The sequence below is a fragment of the Suhomyces tanzawaensis genome (genome assembly GCF_001661415.1).
Source record: "Suhomyces tanzawaensis NRRL Y-17324 unplaced genomic scaffold CANTAscaffold_6, whole genome shotgun sequence".
NCBI lineage: Eukaryota > Fungi > Ascomycota > Pichiomycetes > Serinales > Debaryomycetaceae > Suhomyces > Suhomyces tanzawaensis.
The window spans coordinates 157,988-178,385 of record NW_017963641.1 but is presented as its reverse complement, the minus strand read 5'-3'; the positions used below and the strand labels follow the sequence as shown (position 1 = coordinate 178,385).

The following is a 20,398-nucleotide window of genomic DNA, read 5'->3' as shown; positions in this document are numbered from 1 at the left end:
CCCATTATTATTCTACTTTGCCAAGTGGATTAAGTCAGAATAGATACTGTTTGACAATAAATGCTTCGAAATTCAGCGGAAATTTTAAAGCTACTCCATTTCTTTCAGAAGTTTATGGTCTTTAATTGGTCAGCCTTCCCGCCCAGTTGAAAATAACACACCAAGAGCAAGCTTTGAATCTTGATTATAGTTTTTTAATTTTTACAATAAGCTAGTTATTTTTTAGTATTTGAGTACTTTGTTGCACCAAAATGGAACCGAAGCAAGAGTATCAGCAAATTTTGAAGGCTAGTATACGAAAAAGTTTCTCGATATTTTGATTTTAACGACAAATTTGGCACTCTCTGGACTAGAATCCCTAAAAGAAATTACAGTCCAGATCTCAGTTTAGAAAGTGACATCTTTAAACCAATTACTGCAGTTGAATTTGGCACCAACAGTACTTGTGTTAGTTCTGTAAATTTCAATTATTTTTACTGCTAATTCATATTCCAGCGGTGCTTGGATGTACTAAATTGGTTCTGTATCGAGCTCTTTTTGGGTAGCTCCCATTTTTTACAGAAGTTTACGCCCCTAAACACCCACCAAGCTGGTCATTTGGCAACTCGGGATACTTGTCGGGAGAGTTGAGTGAAATCGGCCCGTATTGTCTGTTATCAAGGGATATCATGTGTGCCTATTATTCTCGTATCTGCGTTAAGCACCTCAATGCCCCAAATGTGGAACTGAGAAAGGAACGTAAAGGAAAGTCAAAGCCCACAATTTCATTAAGAAATGATGCTGGGTGCAATACCGAAATTAACTTAAAATTTCGATTATTGACAATAGCTTGAAACCTTTTTAGCGACCATTGTATCTACCATTTTGGTTTCAGCGCGAGATTACGATCAAATGCCACACAGTAGTCTTAAGTCTGTAAAAAAAAGTGTGTATTCCTAGGTAAGTCATTCACAGCAAAGCTTCAGAGGTTTTGAGTCAGAAAGATGGCTCTACTTAAGGTTGATATTGGCAAAAGGTTTCAACATCATGTGTTGCTATGGTGTTCTTTCATTTTTCTGACAATCCAAAAGTAAAAGCTTGTAGGAGCGAACTAAAAAATAATGTTGACTATAAATCGCTAACAACTAAAGTAACAATTATTTTATATGAAATAGCAGTGATGGTAGAAATGCATTGTTAGTCCATTTTTGAGGACTGCTCGTACAATAAAACGAGCGCGAACATGCGATTTATATTGTTAAAGCACTTGGTTCTTGAACAGGAGAACTGCTGTCCAGGGTTTAGGTTTTTTTTCGGGCAGAAGGGATAGCTTGTGAGAAACCAGCCTTTTCTTTACCTGCATGGTTATACCAAGTACTTTCTTAAAATGCTGCCCCAAGCGTTAATGAAATTTTATTCGATGTAAGTACTGTATCTAATACTTATACTACACTTTAGTGGTAATTCTCTTGATGAGTTCGCGTATTATAGTAGCACCGTATATCTGTATCAGTTCTTCTATCTGACATAATTGTTGAACCTCAATAAACCCTCAACTCCCCCGATACCTTCCTAACAAACAAGACGTTTGGGTCTTTTAGAAATGCGACACTCCAACCCTTCTCGTTTTCCTCTGCGATAAATTGGGATAGTGGTTCGCTTTCAAGATTTCCATATGCCACTTTTACCGAATTGACTATCACAGCTCCACTCATAAAAATCTAATCGTTCCCTAAACATTTCGTTGGTTTTCTGCTATTCACTCACATAATCGTCTTAGATTTTGCCTAAGTTCCTCTTGATCTAATACGTCGGATTTACTCATCCTTACTCCAATCTAGCATCCCGTGAATTAAGGGCTTTTCTAACAACACATGTGTGTCATTTAATTCATCTTCTACCCATACGAATTTCAATGTTTCATGGAACCAGTGTATTCCAAGTTCTTCAATACTTTTAATTTCATTACTGCTAAACTCTGTCAACGTGCGTATTAGAGTTGTTGCTTGAGGGGTTCTCTTCCATCCGTGCACGTCAACAATTGCCGTGTATTGTCATCATTGAGTTCAATGTCAGCTGTATAACTTGGAAGCTCAACTTCCTCTAGCTGTCGTGACTCTGTTTTGCCAGTCACCGGGACGGTAGTAACCTGCTTCGCAGAGAAGTTTTGTTTACCGTCACCACTCATCTAACTGACACTTTTTTTTGACTTCTTGGTCTCAGAGCACTTGTGGTCTCGAGTTACCTTTATCACAGTCATGATGGGGCCAAGTACGAGTTACCAAGACGCTTATTTTACTATTTTCAATTTCGTGACCACTAAATGAACTGAAATAATCAAGCATATGCCTTCTAGTTTTTCCATCTGGTTTAACAGATTCACTTGACAGTAGCTTAATCAGAGTAGAATTGATAACCTTTAATTGGGTAATCTCTTAAAAACGATTATCAGTAGTCCTGAACCTGCTAATTTGAGGATGTTTTGATATTCTTCTCATTCCCCTAGATCTTTCAACTGCTGGGCTACACACTTGTTATATACTTGTGAGGCTAATGTAGCTGCCTTCTCTGCGGTCATCCTTGCTATGACCTTTTTGAAATTCTCCTCAATTCTTTTGCTTTTTTGCTTCGATGATACTTTTCATCGTTATAGCTTAATGGATTTCTTATTAGTTCATTTTGAAGCGATTTTTTTTGCTAATGGGAAGTATATTATGAATAACTGACTATGTACCTAACTCAATGGATAACAAACCTTTATGGAAACTCCTTTATGATTTAACTATTTTCAAATGCTTACGTAATTGACTTACGTAACAATATCTATGATTGTCTGATATTTTTCTCACTTATTTACCCTGCACGAAAAGCCTTTATGGCCAAGTTGGTAAGGCACCTCACTAGTAATGAGGAGATCGTCAGTTCGAATCTGGCTGAAGGCATTTATTTTTTGCATCTAGTAGCACGGCCTTAATAGTTTTTGACCGAACCTCTATTAGTTTAGTTCCAATTGTGTGATTTCAGCTTGTCCGTTTGAAGTTGCAAATCAGGTTTGATAGAAAACCAAAAAAATTTAACTTTTATCAAAAATTATGGAAAATTAGATTGAACAAGTGAGGTACCTCTTCGAAACGAAGATGAACTAGTGAGAGCAACAGCCGTAACCCCTCTACTTTGGGATGAAAGTTAGCCTAATTAATTAAGCGTTGAGCATTAGTAAACAGTCAAAATCCAGTTTGCGCTTGCTATTCCGGATTTATGGTCTGGTCTCGAGCCCTGGTTGTCTATTTTAACAAAAATCAATAGTAACTAACTTTAGGCTGTTGGCAGATTTCTAAAACTCGTGGCTTCAACTTGCTTTGCTTCTTGAACGAGTTCCAGAAGATCAAAGTCTAAGTTTGTCTTTGTCAACTTTGCGTGTTTTAGCTCTGGGAGCCTAGCCCCTTACTACTGTACCAAATGCAAAATCATGTGGCAACTTTTATTCGTTTGACATGTCGAAGGCGTTACCTTACAGCGAGAATATTAGTGTAATTTAGTGTTTTTATGGTGGTTCACTTTGGATCAAGCTGTGGTTATCATGAGATTTTCAACACACACTCAGGATTTTTCTGAGACTTATGATTGTTCCAATCTGCTACAGGGATTGCGAGAGTAGTGAAGTAAGGAGATCCGTGGTAGTACAAGCTGTGTTTGTCTTCTATTTAAACTCCCAAAGTAGTGAAATTAAGGACAATAGGCGTTTGACAATACAGCTAGGTGCGAATTACAATGTCGCGCACCGGGCATTAGTTGAATGTGATCTGACCAAATTGGTTTCCGCCGGAGCATAGCTCAAATTTGGAAACTCTTACCAGGTTTGCGAGATAGAGCAACTTTAGTCCTTGTTGTGTATCTTGTAACTTGAAAATAGCTCGTAAAACAGGCAAGCCTGGAAGTATTGAGAGCAGAGATTCCTCTGGATAGTCGCGATGGATGCACTGGCAAGCCACCCAGCGTGTTCTATTGTACCAGCATAGGACCGCCCCAACTCTCAGGTCCAAGTCCATGGAAGAATTCTAGTATGTCGTTTCTGTATTTCCGCCGATCATGTGTATATACGATGATGGCATGAAGTTCGGATTGACCTAGCTGCGAGCCAAGAAGTTTAGGGTTATAGCTATGTCTAGAGCGTAAAAGAATTTAACCACAATCGAACAATATGGTTAAATCTGGACTATAGGATGTCCCAACTGATCCCACAATAGAATGGTTTAAACTTGGAGTTGGTTGTGTGACGATTGGGATTCCAAAGTCATGGGTTTCTGCAATGAACCACCTTGGCAAAGGTATATACCATGTAATTGGGGCGATTCACAGATTCTACTACATTCAGCTGTTTGGGAAAAGGGTTCCTTCAGTCCAATTGTATTGATTCTGCTGATTATTCGCAGTAGACTTTCCGGTTTGGAACCCTGACCATGTCAACAATATTTCGTCGCTCTGGATACTCGGCTGTGGGTTTCGAGCACATACACAACTAGTGGGAGTCCCCCAACACACGCTAGCAGGATGCGCCTTCTGGGCTACTGGCACTTGTAATTATAGGCGGGCTGGAACGTCCCAAGCTGCAGCAATAGGGTTATGGAACCTGAACAGGAAATTACATGCTGTAGAAACGGATATCCATCCAGCATGTATACCAGGCTGTTCGGTGCACGTATCTGCGAATATGGCAGGAGGCGTTCGTCTATCTCCTAAATGTGCGTCGCGAGTCTATTTCCGTTATAGGGTAATATTTACGCAAAGTCTAAACACGGTCGCCAACATGTACCAGGTACTAGCGGCTAGAGGGCTGGTGCATGGACATGCACTGGGGTACCCCTGGGGCCTTCGATATTTTGTTTGCCTTGATCTAGGCGAATTTTCGAGCGGGACTCTGCAAGTGAGTGCGCTGCACATCGATGCTGCAACCAAGCAGCATAAGGGCCAGGATGGTGATGGTGTCGGGAGCACCGGCGTCTATTATCCAAGGTGCCCAAAAATAGCTGGCGCTACCCAACATACTGGCAAGACGAGTTTTACTAGTTTAAGCCCCAAACAAACACCTCTGGCCTAGTCTCCTACATTGTTAGTCACTATTGTTGCAACTCAAATTGACGCAGCACGCGGCCTGCTGAGGTGAAGTTTCTCTGCAGGACCTCATCCGCTTTGTTCCTGACGTGGGCCCCGGAAGAACAATTGACACAGCTAGCTGCAAGCGCGAAGGGTCTTAGCACCCACCGATTTTACGTTTGGGCTTCCTGTTTGAGGTAATTTCACCATCGCTGGATTGTTCGCAACGCCAGGGCTTTGCGTTCGGACCATGCATTTTTGAGTTTCGATTGTCTGCAAAATCATCAATAGTGCCATTCGTCTCACCTTATTCAACCCGACTAGACCCACGGTTAGACTGCGTGCAATGGATCCAGATGTATGATTTTAATACCGTTTGGGAAATGTGGTTCCCGCATAGGACGTATCCTATTGTTGACGCCCATTAGCATCGGATTTTGCGACCACTGGGACTGGCAAGGCTACCAGATGGAAAGTGTATAAATTCACACCACCACCCCCAATATCTGCTGTCTTCAGAGTTCAACAGTTTCGTTTCCACCTCAACTATACATTCGCTAATCACTTTGGAACAATGCTTTTCTCAAACTTAAAGGCTGCTGTTGTCGCTTTAGCCGCTTCCTCCATGTTGCCTGGAGCTGACGCTCTTCTTGACGTCGACATCGGCGCTTTCCTTGACTTCACCATCGGTGGACCAAAGGGCAACGGTTGTAAGCCACAGAAACACTTCCAAATTGGTCTTAACGTCGACTTGAACGTCGGTATCCACTTGAAGAGAGACTTGGACGGTGAACCAATTCTTGATTTGGAAGAAGTGGCCAAGAGAGACGGCTGGTTCGTCCCTAAGGCTTCCTTAACCGCGTCTGACATCACCTTTGTTCAAGACAACATTTTCAAGGTCACCCTTAACTTCAACACTGTTGTTGCCAACGAATTGAACCGTATCTTCGGCCACGGCCAAAGATCGGTTGTTATCCAAAACTTGGGTTACGACCAATCTTCCCTCAACAAGAGAGCCAACGATGAAGTTGTCATTGCTGGCCCTGGTGCTCCATACAACGTTCCAAACATCTTCAGATGGTCTGCTATCGTCTTGGTCTCCGCTTCTAAGCACAACGGTTTGTTCTGTTTGCCAGACGACTTGGATATTGCCTTTGATTTCACCAACAACTCCACCAGTGTCTTGGACCAATGGAAGTCTCTCTTTGCCCAGAAGTACGCTTACACCTTGGACAAGGACTACAATGATGCTAAGCCAGTCAAGAGAGATGTCGAAATCCTTTCTATTGAAAAGAGAGCTCCATGGGACTCCCCAGTCTTCGATGCCTTGAAGTCTCAAAGAACTACTTTGCCAAACTTCTGTTGGGACGCTAGCTGTGTTGTTTCCACCTCTTCTTTCCCATCTTCGTCTTCCACTCCAGCTCCATCTTCTTCTCCATCTTCTGCTCCAGCTTCATCCACCCCATCTTCTGCTCCATCATCCGCTCCATCCTCGGCCCCATCATCTGGTGCTTCTTCTGCTCCATCATCTAGTGCTTCTTCTGCTCCATCTTCCGGAGCTTCTTCCACTCCTTCTGGTGCTTCTTCTGCTCCATCTTCTGGTGCTTCTTCCACTCCATCTGGTGCTTCTTCTGCTCCTTCTGGTTCTTCTTCCGCTCCATCTGGTGCTTCCTCCTCCGGTGCTTCTACTCCAGCTCAATCCTCCCCAGCTGTTACTTCTTCCCACTCATACCCATTCACCACCTACACCACCACTGAAACTTTCGGCTCCACCCAATCTTCTGGTGTTGTTATCGTTACCACTGACAGTGCCAGCTCTGTTTACAGCACCACCTCTTTCTTCCCAGGTGAGTCTGACCCAAGCACTGGTGCTGGTGGTGTTTCTACCAAGACCCAACACGGTACTACTGTTGTTACTATCACTTCTTGTTCCGACCACAAGTGTACTGCTCAGCCAGTTACTACCGGATGGACTGTTGTTACCGAAGAACACACTTCTTACACCACTTACTGCCCATTGACTTCTGAAGGTGCTCCAGCTCCAGCTCCATCCAAGGAAACCCCAGCTCCAGCTCCAGCTCCATCTAAGGAAGCTCCAGCTCCAGCTCCAGCTCCATCTAAGGAAGCTCCAGCTCCAGCTCCAGCTCCATCCAAGGAAGCTCCAGCTCCAGCTCCAGCTCCATCCAAGGAAGCTCCAGCTCCAGCTCCAGCTCCATCCAAGGACCATGTTGTCACCTCTACTGTCAACGGTGAAACCACCTTGGTGACTTCTGCTGCTGCTGAATCTACCCATGCTGCCCCAGCCCCAGCCCCAGCTCCATCTCAAGTTGCTCCAGCCAAGGCTTCTCCAGCCACCACCGCTGCTGCTCCATCTGTTGCTCCAGCTGAAAACGCTGGTAATGCTGCCTCCGTCTCCATCGGTGCTATCTTCGCTGGTCTCTTGGTTGCCTTCAACTTGTAAGTTTGAAGCCTAAGGACTCCACAAATATAAAACTTCATGATTATTTTAAACGGCTGAATTTTCGCAGCCATGGTGCATTTTGACTTTCTTCTATTTCCAAATATTCTATTCGGTTTAAGTTTACTTATCTACCGTGCTCCGCTGAGTACTCTTTGGTCTTGTTATATACCCCTATATAAGTTATTGCCGGATTATCCCTGGCTGTGTCTTTCATAATACATTATAATGTTAGTTTGGTTTGCAACCTATCTTGAATTGTCCAATGATGTGCTACCATACTAGCATTATTGGTATCTCAGGAATACCTTTCACATCTTTTAAGAGAACGTAGCTACATTGAAATGGGATTTTTCCCTCGGTACCAGATGTATTATTGCGGTTAGCGGATGTAGTATTGGACAGCACGATCAGCAAGCGAGTTTTGACAGAAAAAACAATGTCAAACGCGAAGATGCACCCGGAGTTAATTTGCTGAATTGTCCGTATCAAGTGTAGGCCAGGTATGTGGTTCAATTCCAGCCAATCCCGCGTTCCAGAATTAGCTGATAAAGTTAAAAATTACAGTATTTGTGAACTTACCAATAAATGAAATTCACATGTTATCATAACGGGGCGTCTTCAGTTTTATCGACAATGCCATTCACATTAGAATGGACAGGCTCGCGAGTGTTTTTTCTTCTGGGCCACAAGGAAGGTAATTTCACAACCTGAAACCTGGGCTCGATACACCTCTCAATGAACCAACTACGCAATTTGTTTTCAATGAGCGAGGATATTTTGGGTACGTCTTGTAACTTGGCTCGCGAGCCTATTAAGGACTTGACTGTGAACTCCAACCGGTAATCGGGCGCAAATGAAAACATTAAAGCCGTGCCAGCGTTGGCATGTTCGCCCTTTTTCTTTTTGTTCGAGCCTCTGGAGTCAGTTTCCGAACTACCGGAATTTGGTGCTGGTGTTCCACCTGCTTTAGGTTCCGAAGAGCTGTCCAAGTCGTTTGTATTAATGAGTGACACCGTCAAACAACCCGAGAACCGTACAATCGACACCGACAATTCTACCGGGAGAACCGCAGTTAGTGGCCTAGGATGGTTCAACAATAATTGTGTTTCGATCCCTAAAGTCAAGGTGTCTGACAAATCCACATCTATCTTAGCTTCCAACCTGCCGGACCCATCCTTACTGTGTTTGATTCGGCAGTTAGAGAAGATGGGAAAGTCATCACCAATGTCTATCTCTGTGATTTTCACCTTGTCCAAGTATTCTGGGAAATCAGACTTTGTCAAGAACTCATTCAATGAGTGGTAGATGTTGTCTGAGAGCAATGCTTCTGTTCTCAACTGGGAAATGGTCTGTGCAATCAATACATTGAACCAGTCCAATGATTCCGATGCATGGTTTTCGACGTCGTAGTAAGTTTTTTCCAAAATACCAGAAACCTTAGAGGCATCATCCTCTTCATCCTCATTTGCTCCATCTGCTCCCTCTTTCTTGGCATTGGCGGCGTTTTTCACAATCACACTGGATGCATCCTTGGAAGACGATTGTGTAGATGCTGGTGATGCATCGGCAAACACAAAGAACTTGACGAAAATAATAATCACCAAGATCACACTGGCCTGACCAAACATCAAACCTTGCGTGAAACTCCAAGTGTTGGACAGCAAGTTCTGGTTGGAAGATTCATCAAGGAATCTTCTTTGTAACAAGTCCTGCTGGGATTTCAATTGCAATTGCAACTGCTCGAGCTGCAATTCTTGCGAGCTCCGTTCTTTCGTATAGGGAACTTCATAGTCAAGTGGTACCTTCTCTGCTTTGATGTAGTCTTGGGGAACATCATCCATGGCTGGTTCTTGCCATCTGGTGCTGACTTCCTTAAAGGTGTGGTCGAGGTCTTCACTCATAAGAACTATAAACGGACCGAGAAGGCAGATGCGTAACGATGCACGCTAGCTATCAGGGGAAACAGTCTGGGGTGGGCGGAAGACGATGATGGATCCATCCATCAAGTGGTGCCTGCGCCAGGGTTCGGGTCACGTGCGACACCATGTGACGTTCATTTACGGGAGTCCTGGAATTAGTTTTCAATATAGGGCTCTATATAGGTACAGCACAAGGACAAGCGTGACTCCTTGTAAAAAACAGGTACATTGCTCAAGCTGGTGTGCTTGAAGAAGAGGACTGTGGGACCAGCCGATTTACTTAGCTTTAGTATTTGCTCTCTTTCTCTTTGGGGACCGAGCAGGAAGCTTGGGAGTTGCCTTGATTGTTGTAGGTTCGTTTTCTGTCTTTATTGGCTTGTTTGGCTCCTCTGGCTCTTCTTCCTCAAATATACTTGGTGCAAAGCTTTCGTCGTCCTCCCCTGTGGGTTGAAGCTTGGGTTTGGGAATATGGTTGGTGTCTTCATCTTCGTCATGAGAGTCGATAGACTTGTTCATCCATTCCTTCACGTTGGCGAATAAAGACTTCCCATTCAATTCCTTATTAGCGTTTCCAATATATTTGGAAGCAAAGTCAGTTAATGGAGAGCTGGCGCGTGAATGTAAGTCTTCCGAGTCGCTGTTGAGGGAGGCAGAGCTATTGTTGTCTAAAAAGGACTGCACATCAAACTTCTTCCCTCTCATATACTCTCTGACTTCGAAATAGAGATCCTTGGAGACGTTGTTGAGATTGGTCTGGTTCTTCTTCCAGTAGCTTCTAAAGTCGTTGATGTGCTTTTTGAATTCCAACTCGTTCTTTTTCAACCAACTAACGTTCAATTCCTTTCTAGTGGCACCACGGGCAAAATTTCTCATCAAGTATTTGTCGTAATCACGGATGATCTTGGTAATGATATCTGAGGTGGAGATACCCTCAGTTCTTTGGGTTGTTAAAAACATTCCCATCTCTTTGATGGGCTTATATATATCGTCTGAATCGGTGGAAGCGTACGGCAAGTCATCATGGGCCACGTAGTCGATTCTATGCTCCAAGAGAAAGTCGGTGGTCACACACCAGGGGGCATTTGGAATCACCTCGTCCACCCATCTGCAATGTTTCAAGGTGTCAATTCTCTGCTGATCTGTCAAAACCGTCAAGCCCTTGCGCTTATGCGTCTCGAGGTCGGAAGGAATGCCACATACCAATTCTACGTTTTCGAATGATTTTTTGGCCTGTTCCAACTGCTTCATGTGGCCCAAGTGGAATAGATCAAACACCCCGTCGGCATATATTCTGATGGGGCGATCCTTGGGGGGAATGTTGAACTTGTAGCCGTTTGGCCTGAACTTGCGCAATTCTTCCGGCAATGCTTCGTCTAATTTGATTTCATTGGCCTCGAACTCGATCTGTTCTTTGGTTTTTATCAATCTGCGCTTCTTGGAGGGCTCCTCCTCCTCGGACTCGGAGGCTGATCCAGCCGGCGTGGAGTGGCTGGAGTCGTCTTCTCTCTTTCTCTTTCTTTTGAACAACGAGGTGAACTTGGGAGCGATGGACTCCACAGAAATGGTTCTGCTCAAGCCGGTTCTTTCTTCGGTCATTGTTTGGTCAACGTATGTACTCTCTGGGACAGAGCTGAGATGCAGGGCACTTTGGTGGACTCAATTACGGTCAAGCCAGGGGAAGTGGGGATAGACAGAACGACAATCAGACTGACGTAAAGACGAATGTCTCAATTCCCTTTATTGTAGTGCCTGGGCCCAGTTGCTTGCGCGTGAAAAATTGCCCAGTTTGTGTGCAGGGCCGGATAAAGGTTGGGTCGGTTACGATTTGAAAGTGGGGGGTTTGAGGGGTTCCAGGGGGTATTGGAGGTGGAGAGGCCGCTAAGCTTCAGAACGGTAGCTGGAGCCTGCCGGAGCTGCCAGCTTTTCAGAGAGAGCCAGCTGGAACTGCTTACTGGTGGAGTGCCATGTGATTGGGAATCGATTGGGAATCGCAGCTAGTGCACGTGCAGAGTCCACTCCCCAATCTGAGACCTCACCACGTGAGCCGCTCCCAGCGCCTTCATTCGAGTGGTGCCAGTTGCTGGAAACCGTCTCCACAAACACACCATGGTCACTTTCAGCGATCTCAAGTTCATATCGCCCTCTGCGCTTCGCGGGTGGTTCCGAAACGGCCCCCCCAGCGAACGGCGCTTCACCGTAATCGACGTCAGAGACAGCGACTACGTGGGTGGACACATCAGGGGCTCCTGGCACTATCCATCGAGCGAGTACGTTTCGCAGTTGGCGGAGATCAGACAGCGGCTCGTGGCAGAGAATGTGGGCGATGTGGTGTTCCACTGCGCGTTGTCGCAGCAGAGAGGGCCGTCTGCTGCGCTCAAGTTCATCCGGTCGTTGGACGAGCCTGGCAGCGACCCTGAAGCGTTGCGAGGCCTCCAGGTGTGGGTATTGGAGGGCGGCTTCACCAAGTGGCAGCAACAGTACGGCGAGGATAGCGCTGTTACTGAGGGATACGACAAGGAGCTCTGGCAGTGGCAGTAGGCGGCAGGTGAGCAAGGCAAGCCAGTCCTGCTAGCGACACGTAAGAGGCCACCCACCGATAGCCAGTTCTCCAGGCTAGCCAGTATTTGAGTGTTATGCTCCAATCCACTCTTGTATTAAATAGTCGAGTGACTGATCCAGCTGATCGGTTCTTTCAGACCTGATTCACGGATTGTGCCGAAGTGCCTGGTCAACTTCAGCAAGGAGTTGAAATATTGCCCAATAATTAATTATGATAGAGTATAGTGATGCGAGTAATGCGAATATAGAATCTATAATGTGACAGTGATAGTAAGTGCATTTGCTATATTATTGACTGTTTTGCTTAACACTAAAAAAAGTGGAAACCTGGCAGTCTACATCTCCAGCTTCGCCTATTGTAATCTGACTGCAATAGTACGATAAGTTTCTGAATTAGACTTCACCTTACCTAGCTAGGAGAAAGTTAAGAGAAAGAAAACTAAAATTACTTGAACAAAATATAACAAATGTAACTCTGAAGTCATGAGATGGAAATTCTAACAAAAACTTCCGGTTGCGAAAAAACGAAATTCAACTACAATAGCTTAAGAATCGAAAAGAACACTTGAAAAATACCAGTAGTAGAAGAAAACACATACCTTTGGACCGTGCATTGCCCTTGCATCGAGCTTGGACGTGATAGGCAACATGCAGACACCCACCAGCTTATACGTTAGTTGTAGCGGCGAGGGAATAAATGAGCTACAAAGAACTGATACCAATGAAACGGCGATTATTCTGGGGTGCCCTGTCTATTCCAACGGCTGTAATACCTAAAGTTTAGAATAGTCGACTAATTCATGATTTTTGAAATGGGAAATTCCAACGCGGGTATACCTTTACTAAAATTAGAATTTCCTACCAGTTTTCTTAAATATTGGAACTCGAGATTGGCCAAAACATGCGTTAGCTAAAATTAGAATATTCTACTAATTCTGTTTTGACTTGGTTCGATGGGCCAACTTAGATTTCAGAGATGCTGCGCCTCAAGCAAGGACGGTTTACGGATCTACCAGCTGGAGGTAATCTTCATAAAAAGTGTAAGATACTATTTGAGGCCCTCCATTAACTGCTAAACCCGAACAACCCCGCAGTTGGCAGGCCAATCATGCTAAACCTTCCGTGACAAGCGTAGAAGACCAAAGAGCGAATTATCTCTCCCATCAATTCCTTAGATCAAGCGATCATGTACTCTGCGGGTCCAAAAATGAGCAAATCCCGACCAGTTGAGGCGCGGCCAAGCATAAGTGTTTAGGAGTATTTGTCTCGGACAAGCCCTGTCTTTGCCCACAACGACACATACATCACGAATTTCACGAGCGATTCTAGCAGCTGCGTTTGGTTTAGTAGAATTAGCAGCTAAGTGTCTTGGCAAATCGTGAAATAAAGAATTGTGTACCTAACCGGGCAATGGGATTATTACAAAATGAAGAAATTGGCGAGATTGGATGCAGCTAATAAATTTGGAACATACTATTACAATGATAATAAAACAGAACTGAGGATTCTTGGATCACCAAAAATATTCAATGCTCCACTCTTGTTTGTCAATTAATTAGTATCTCTGGCCAGCTGCATTACGAAACTATTCTGTCAAGGGTCTTCTTGTTGCTCAATTACTTGATTCGCCAACCGGGCATCACAGTAATTTAGGCTTCTACTATTTAATTTAATTCTGGCCAACTGGCTTGTACTGTAATTTAGGCTTCTCTATTAATTTAATTCTGGCCAACTGTCTTCTACTGTAATATCCGCTTCTCTATTTAATTCAATTCCCGCCAACCAGATATCACAATAGAATCGGCTTCTCGCTTTGAATAATTTAATTAGCCACCAGACTCTACACTACAATACACATCGCCAAAGCTCATTGTTTTCAACATTTAATCCAGCACCCCAGCCGAGAGTAACTCAGGATTATCAGATGATGCCGAACCTCGGGTCTGCTTGCTGGGACCTGTTCTGGTGCTCGTCAGATATGACACTCTCGTCCTCATGGCTACAAGCCAGCAGGGTCCAGGGGAAAGGGGCGCACGACGGATCAGACCCCCGATCGGGCCATGCCAGCCCACGGTAGTGAGGACTACCTGCGGTCGCCGTGGCACATGGCGATGCCCATCACTTTGCGCAGGGCGAGGGCTGGCTTGTCGCACAGTGGATACGCGAGCAAAGCACGGCCTCGCCTGGAGATAGCATTTCACGTGACCTGGATCTGGGGTAGTAACGAGGACCAACGGGGAGGACGCCAGTTTTGGCAGCTAGCGACGCATGGGCTAGCGCGCGCCGCCGCCCACCTCTAGATGTGCCGGTGGAAGAACGCTGTCTAGCACGCGTTTCTGTCCATAGCGGCGCGGTTAGTCACGAAACCCATCTAAAAATATCGCCCGACAACGCCTACAGGGGCGCGCTCGGAGCGTGCTGGGAGACTATTGGGGGTAAGACGGGTGAAGCTACCACTGACCGTTGTCGCCAGACACCTCCAGAACGCCATGCTTACCACCACGAGACCCGCTGGCACCACCACCACTGGCACCACCACCGGCTCGAACAACCATACTGCAGTATGTCGTATCACCACCACCTTACAATAGAGTACTACAACAACAATAGCCTGCACACTCGTACATTCCGAGGCTCGCTTAAATATATTATTGTGATCTAAAAATGGTTGCATATTGGAAGGGGGGATGGCTGCGGAAACGCTGCGGATCAGTTGACTGACGCCAACGGACAAGTATATAAGCAGGGCAGTCCGCCAGTTGCAGGATCAGATAACACAGCATTACTTAGCTAACACAGTCACTCAGCAACCCAGCTACTTAGCCACTTCGCCGCCTCATCTGCTCGATAATCGCTGCTCTCTCAGCTGTTCATACTGCCACCACTTAGCCGCCTGTCTCAGCTGTTCTAAGTGCCAACTCACTATCGCTGCTACTGCTTTCCCCAGTTATCGCTGCTCCTTCGCTGCTCCTTCTGCTTCTGCTGCTGCTGCTACTGCTACCACATCGCCTTCTACCATGCTTTCCCAAAAGTTGTTGCTCTCGTTGGCCCTCGCCTCCTCCGCCTTGGCCGCCTGCAACCCCCTCACCTCGTCCTCGTGCTCGCCAGACCCTGCCTTGGGCTCCGACATCAACGAGTCCTTCACCTCCAAGCCAGACAAGTTCTCAGTAATGGCTTACCCTGACGGTGTCAACTACACCCCCAAGGGCTTGGAGTTGACGTTGGCCAAGCGTTTCGACAACCCCTCGTTGAAGTCCGACTTCTACATCATGTTTGGACGCGTGGAAGTCCACCTCAAGGCCGCTCCAGGTGTAGGGGTGGTGTCCAGTTTCTACTTGCAGTCCGACGATTTGGACGAAATCGACATCGAGATGTTGGGTGGTGACACCACCCAGTTCCAGAGCAACTGGTTCACCAAGGGCAACACCGCCACCTACGACAGAGGCGAGTACCACAACGTGGCCTCACCCCAAGCCGACTTCCACAACTACACCATTGACTGGACAAAAGACCATGTCGAGTGGTGGTACGACGGCCAGTTGCTCAGAACATTGACCCCAAACAACCCTCAGGGGTTCCCTCAGACCCCCATGCAGCTTTTTGCCGGAATCTGGGCTGGTGGTGACCCCAACAACGCTCCCGGAACCATCGAATGGGCTGGAGGTCTCACCCAATACGATCAGGCTCCTTTCACCATGGCCATCAACAAGTTGCTTGTTAGCGACTACTCCTCAGGCACCTCCTACTCCTACAGCGACCAATCCGGCTCTTGGTCCTCCATTTCTGCTAAGGACGGCAAGGTCAACGGAAGAATTGGGTCGGCCAATGCTAGTCCTCAGGAAGACAGTGCCCAATCCCAATCAAAATCAAGCTCTTCCGCCTCCAGCACCTCCAGCACCTCCAGCTCAAGTTCTTCCTCGGTTTCCTCTTCCACTTCCACCACATCTGACAGCTCTTCCTCGGTTTCCAGCTCAACCACTACCACTGCCCGTTCTACCACCGGCACTTCGGTTACTTCTAGTTCGAGCACCTCGGTTCCAAGTTCATCCACTGTTTCCACAACTTCCAGCTCCAAGGCTTCAGGTATCGAAACAGTGACCACTGCATCGTCTTCTTCCGCTGCTGCTGGCGTTGAAGCTTCTTCATCTACCTCAGCAGCAGGTGTTGCTAGCAAAAACACCGCCACCACCGAAAGCGCCAGCACAACTGCCCCTTCTGGACCTCCAGCTGCTCGTGTGAGTACCGCTCCTGGTTCGAGTGCTGCTGGTAGCGAGAACCCATCTTCTGTGTTCATTCCTACTGGATTCTCAACCACTACCACTGCTGCTTCCCAGAGTGCTACTTCAGAAACTCACATTTCAGTGGCTGCATCCAGCAACATGGCAGGTACAACCAAATGGAATTCGTTAATGGCGGCTCTCTGTTTGGTTGGTTACTCCCTTTTCTGATATCTTCCGATGTCATTTGCATAAACAAGTTGTATTTAGTTCTTTTTCAACATTAGATAAAATTCTCATAGTACTCTTCCTTTTAGTTCAGTTAGTTTGCATATATTAATAAAAGTACATGGTAAAAATCGATGTAGGCATAAGCTACCATACAATTAATTATCCGAAATCCATGCTACAATCTTGATAGAACACTTCGGCTTGATACGGACGAGCCATCTCATAGTTGGGTTATATTGAAGTGTATTTGATGCTAATAACAGAGGGAAACGACATAGGCTAGGAAATGAAAATAAAGGGATCAAATAAGACTTGGGCCATCGTATGTGGCATGCGCAAAAGTCTGTTGCTGAGGCTGCTGAGAAAATTGCTGGGTGAATTGAGGTTGGAAGCCTTGCTGAGTAAATTGACCAGCTGGTTGGGGCTGAGTAAATTGACCAGTTTGTTGGACTTGAGGAAATTGACCGGTTTGCTGGGCCTGATGGAACTGACCGGCTGGTTGAACTTGCGGGAACTGCCCCGTTTGTTGACCCTGTAAGTACTGACCAGTCTGTTGTCCTTGAAGGAAGTGTCCATTTTGGTGCCCATTTTGGTTAATTGCTTGCTGGAGCCCTGTACTGGCATTGTTCAAGTATAACTGTTTCTGGGCCTCATTCTGGGTTTCTGGAAAGACGGGGATGGTTTGAACATGCTCCAAACCTCCTGCGGTTGGTTGGGGTTTCAATTGCTGCAGTTGTGCTTGTTGACTAGCCACGTTATTGAAAAGGTTGGTTGTGGTTTGCGAAAGTTTGAATGGGTTACTTCCAGTTGCAGATGCCTTTAATGGGGTAGCACTCTCGCCGTTGTTGAAACTCAATGCTGTAGTAGTGCTATTGCTTGAAAATCTGGTATTCGCGAAAGGATTGGAGCTGGTAGCATTCTGATCGATAGGTTGTCCCGTCAAAGTTGACGTTAACTTTGAAAATGGATTAGTATCGGACCTAGTAATATTAGGTTGTTGTAATTGAGTTTGCTGATGAAGTATAGGTTGGGTTGTTGGTTGCTGTGACATTGATTGTTGCTGGCTCCCTGTGAAATTCTGTTGGAAGAATGGATTTGAATTTGTTACCTGAGCCTGTAATGGAGCCTGCTGCTGCGATTGTGGGCCATACCCGCCAAAACCAGCGCCAGTGAAAGCGCTTTGAAGAGGAGTAGATTGAGGTGATTGAAATTGGTTTTGGCTAGTAAAGGTTGCATTTTGGAACTGTTGCTTTTGTTGTTGTTGCTGCTGTTGTTGTTGCTGTTGTTGTTGAAGCTGCTGCTGCTGTTGTTGTTGAAGCTGCTGTTGTTGTATCTGCTGTTGCTGTTGATGCAATAGCTGCTGCTGCTGCTGCTGTTGTTGTTGTTGCTGAAGGGCTGCTGGGTCATTCACCGGAGCTTGCACATTTACAGGTTGATAAGCTTGGATTGGCTGTGACTGACCTAAAGTGGCACCCCACGGATTAAAAGTAGACTGCTGAACCAATAAAGTGCCGTTTCTTTGCAATTCAGATGCCGCATTTTGGGCTTGCTGTTGTTGAGCTTGCTGTTGTTGGGCTTGTTGTTGAGCTTGGAGATTCTGTGCTGGAATTGCATTTGATTCTCTGATTTCAGGAATTTTTCCGTTTGAATTCTTTGCATGCTTTTCAGTCAAGTATTGGGATCTGTTAGCTTCGAAATTGGGATCATCCAAGTATTCTTCCAATGAGGATGTTAACGCCGTTGGCGCATGCTTAATTGTAGGAACATGCAATTTGGTAGCATACTCAAGATGCTTGGCGACTCTCAAGTAGTCAATAACATATTTTGTTTGATCCACGAATTTCTTGTAGATCTTCAATGCTCTTTCTGCATCAACTCTTGACATTTCGAAATAATGCTCCAAGAGGTTGATGACACCCTCATTCAATTCTTGGAACAAAGCCAATAAATCGTTGACCAACAATCTAAAAGCAGTTAAGATAATATCATTGCTAATTTCGTTTTCCATGAAGTTATTTTTGAGTAATGCATCAATTTGTTTCTGAACACTTTCCGACTCCCTGAGCAAGCCTTTATCTATCGACAATTCTCGTAATCTTCCACCAGACTGAGTGGTACTGTTGTTGGACCGCTCATCTCGTACGTAGTCGATTCCGGTGTATTCGAATTGTTTCACTCTGGTATGTAAATACTTCGAGTATTTGAGGATGAACCGCACATCGGCATTGAAGTTGTGGGCTTTGGAGATGTTCAGAGTGGAAAGATTGAGCATTCCATGGCCTTCTTTGGCCAAGTAATCTAATGCAACATCTCTATCTCCCTCTCTTATCATGACGTGAAGCACGATCAACGACTTGTAGACGACAGACCAGGAGCTGTCCTGAAGTCTTTGTTTCAAGGTTCTCATGATGGTGCCGAAGTTTTCAGCAGCCACCGTATGGTCGATGGAGGTAGCCATAAGAATCGGCTCGATGTATTTGGGCTTTGGGGCAGCCACCTTGACCTTGGTGGCACCCTTGACAATTTTTTCGTAAGTAGTCATGATTCAATGGTACCAGTGGAGGATCTCAGAATACGTCAACAACGCTTGGTTTAGCTGTCAACTATGGGTGAACAGAATCTATAAAGTCACAGGATAAGACCTTTAATGAACGAGAAAGCGTAATATTCACTCCGAATGTTAGATCGACCAATTCTATAGCTGGTGGCCGTGAGATTGATGGAATACTGGTGTGATTCTGTCTGACAGGTACAAATCACTAGCGGATCACGATTGTCTGAGAACACACAGGTCAGTGGCAGGAATGGATTGGCGTGTGTGTGGAAGACAGGGAAGACTAGTGTGGCAGGATTGATCCCCAAGACAGCGAAGTAGCGACGGCGGCTTGATTCAATTACGATCAATTGATGTATTGGGGTACAGACCACCTAGCGGGTGAATTCTCCGGGCGAGTGTTTGTTGTTCTGCGCACGACCGGGTATTAGATCACGGGAGGGACGGAGGCACAGCAGCAGCACAGTGGCGGACAGGAAGTGGTGACGCAGACCAAGCCACGTCCACGGCTGGAGGTATGTCTACGCGTACAGTTGGTCGGTATCTAGCACCATGAAATTTACTATATACAATTAGTGGTGGGATACGCATGACATTGGCCAATCAATGAACAATGGCCGCTAGCTTGACACAGTAAACGGTTGTATGGGGGCCCAGCACAACGCCGCCACGTAAGGCTCCAGGCGTGGCTGTTCACTTCTTCTTCATTCCTCCTCTCTTTTCCAAGAAGTCCTTGGCCTCGTTGACCTTGGTGGCCAAGTACGACGACCCACCTTTATCTGGATGGTTGGCCATCATCAACTTACGGTGCTGCTCCTTCAACTTCATTTGTGACAAGTTTGTCTCCTTCAAGTTCAACACCTGTAATGCTTCTCTAGCAGTCATCTTGGCTCCAAAAGGTCCCTTGACGAAGGCCTTCCCGTTGAGGCCTGGCTGCTTGGACTTGACGAAGCCGGCAGCGAAGTAGGCCACGCCAAGAGCACCGAATCCGGTGATCCATGGATGGTCGCCCATCCAGTTGGTGGTCTGGTTGAAGTAGTACTCAGCAGAGCCTTCTGCAGCCGGTTTTTGCTGCAAGTGGCCCGAGTATTGTGGCTCGAAAGGAGCTTGCTGGGCTTGTGTCTGGGACTCTCCAGGTATAGATAATGTAGGAACTTCCATATTAGATGCCATTTTGCCTGGAGGCGGTGGTCAATTTTTCATCGTTTTTGAGACCGGAGGTGTAGTCACGTGACACAAACATCGGGAAGCAGAAGGTGCTGATGGACCCGTACTCGGCCATGGCCAGCTTGCATGTACCTTTACCCCACCAAGCCCGTCCAGCAGCGTTCTCCTGGTGTTCTCCGTGTACTTTTGGCCTGGGACCTCTTTCTTCCCCTTCCAG

At 45.9% G+C, this 20,398-nt stretch overlaps 8 protein-coding genes and 1 non-coding gene across 9 annotated transcripts; 4 read left to right on the top strand and 5 right to left on the bottom strand.

Moving 5' to 3' along the window:
* Positions 1-1,972: 1,972 nt before the first annotated feature.
* On the bottom strand, positions 1,973-2,167 carry CANTADRAFT_91225 (uncharacterized protein; the record flags this gene model as incomplete). Its single annotated transcript, XM_020211790.1, has 1 exon — positions 1,973-2,167. The coding sequence occupies one exon, from the start codon at positions 2,165-2,167 to the stop codon at positions 1,973-1,975; it is 195 nt and encodes a 64-aa protein (XP_020062886.1).
* Positions 2,168-2,848: 681 nt separating this feature from the next.
* On the top strand, positions 2,849-2,921 carry CANTADRAFT_t215. Its single transcript has one exon. It is a non-coding gene; the product is annotated as a tRNA-Thr (tRNA).
* A 2,543-nt stretch (positions 2,922-5,464) lies between these two features.
* CANTADRAFT_26829 (uncharacterized protein) lies at positions 5,465-7,834 on the top strand. Its single transcript, XM_020207898.1, has one exon. The coding sequence runs from the start codon at positions 5,648-5,650 to the stop codon at positions 7,532-7,534; it is 1,887 nt and encodes a 628-aa protein (XP_020062885.1). The 5' UTR covers positions 5,465-5,647; the 3' UTR covers positions 7,535-7,834.
* A 314-nt stretch (positions 7,835-8,148) lies between these two features.
* On the bottom strand, positions 8,149-9,192 carry CANTADRAFT_33001 (ERMES complex subunit; the record flags this gene model as incomplete). Its single annotated transcript, XM_020208492.1, has 1 exon — positions 8,149-9,192. A coding segment is annotated over one exon (1,044 nt), but the record flags the coding sequence as incomplete, so codon positions are not given.
* A 774-nt stretch (positions 9,193-9,966) lies between these two features.
* PCT1 (choline-phosphate cytidylyltransferase) lies at positions 9,967-11,037 on the bottom strand (the record flags this gene model as incomplete). Its single annotated transcript, XM_020208440.1, has 1 exon — positions 9,967-11,037. A coding segment is annotated over one exon (1,071 nt), but the record flags the coding sequence as incomplete, so codon positions are not given.
* Positions 11,038-11,559: 522 nt separating this feature from the next.
* CANTADRAFT_91221 (phosphatase) lies at positions 11,560-11,991 on the top strand (the record flags this gene model as incomplete). The annotated part of the gene is made up of 1 exon (XM_020211789.1): positions 11,560-11,991. The coding sequence occupies one exon, from the start codon at positions 11,560-11,562 to the stop codon at positions 11,989-11,991; it is 432 nt and encodes a 143-aa protein (XP_020062882.1).
* A 2,642-nt stretch (positions 11,992-14,633) lies between these two features.
* Positions 14,634-16,530, top strand: CANTADRAFT_26827 (glycoside hydrolase family 16 protein). The gene has a single exon (XM_020207897.1). It carries the CDS (start codon positions 15,030-15,032, stop codon positions 16,458-16,460), a length of 1,431 nt encoding a protein of 476 aa, XP_020062881.1. The 5' UTR covers positions 14,634-15,029; the 3' UTR covers positions 16,461-16,530.
* An 87-nt stretch (positions 16,531-16,617) lies between these two features.
* Positions 16,618-19,372, bottom strand: CANTADRAFT_26826 (uncharacterized protein). Its single transcript, XM_020207896.1, has one exon. It carries the CDS (start codon positions 19,000-19,002, stop codon positions 16,762-16,764), a length of 2,241 nt encoding a protein of 746 aa, XP_020062880.1. The 5' UTR covers positions 19,003-19,372; the 3' UTR covers positions 16,618-16,761.
* An 82-nt stretch (positions 19,373-19,454) lies between these two features.
* On the bottom strand, positions 19,455-20,175 carry PAM18 (Pam18p; the record flags this gene model as incomplete). The annotated part of the gene is made up of 1 exon (XM_020210993.1): positions 19,455-20,175. One exon carries the CDS (start codon positions 20,173-20,175, stop codon positions 19,708-19,710), a length of 468 nt encoding a protein of 155 aa, XP_020062879.1. The 3' UTR covers positions 19,455-19,707.
* Between the last annotated feature and the right edge of the window lie 223 nt (positions 20,176-20,398).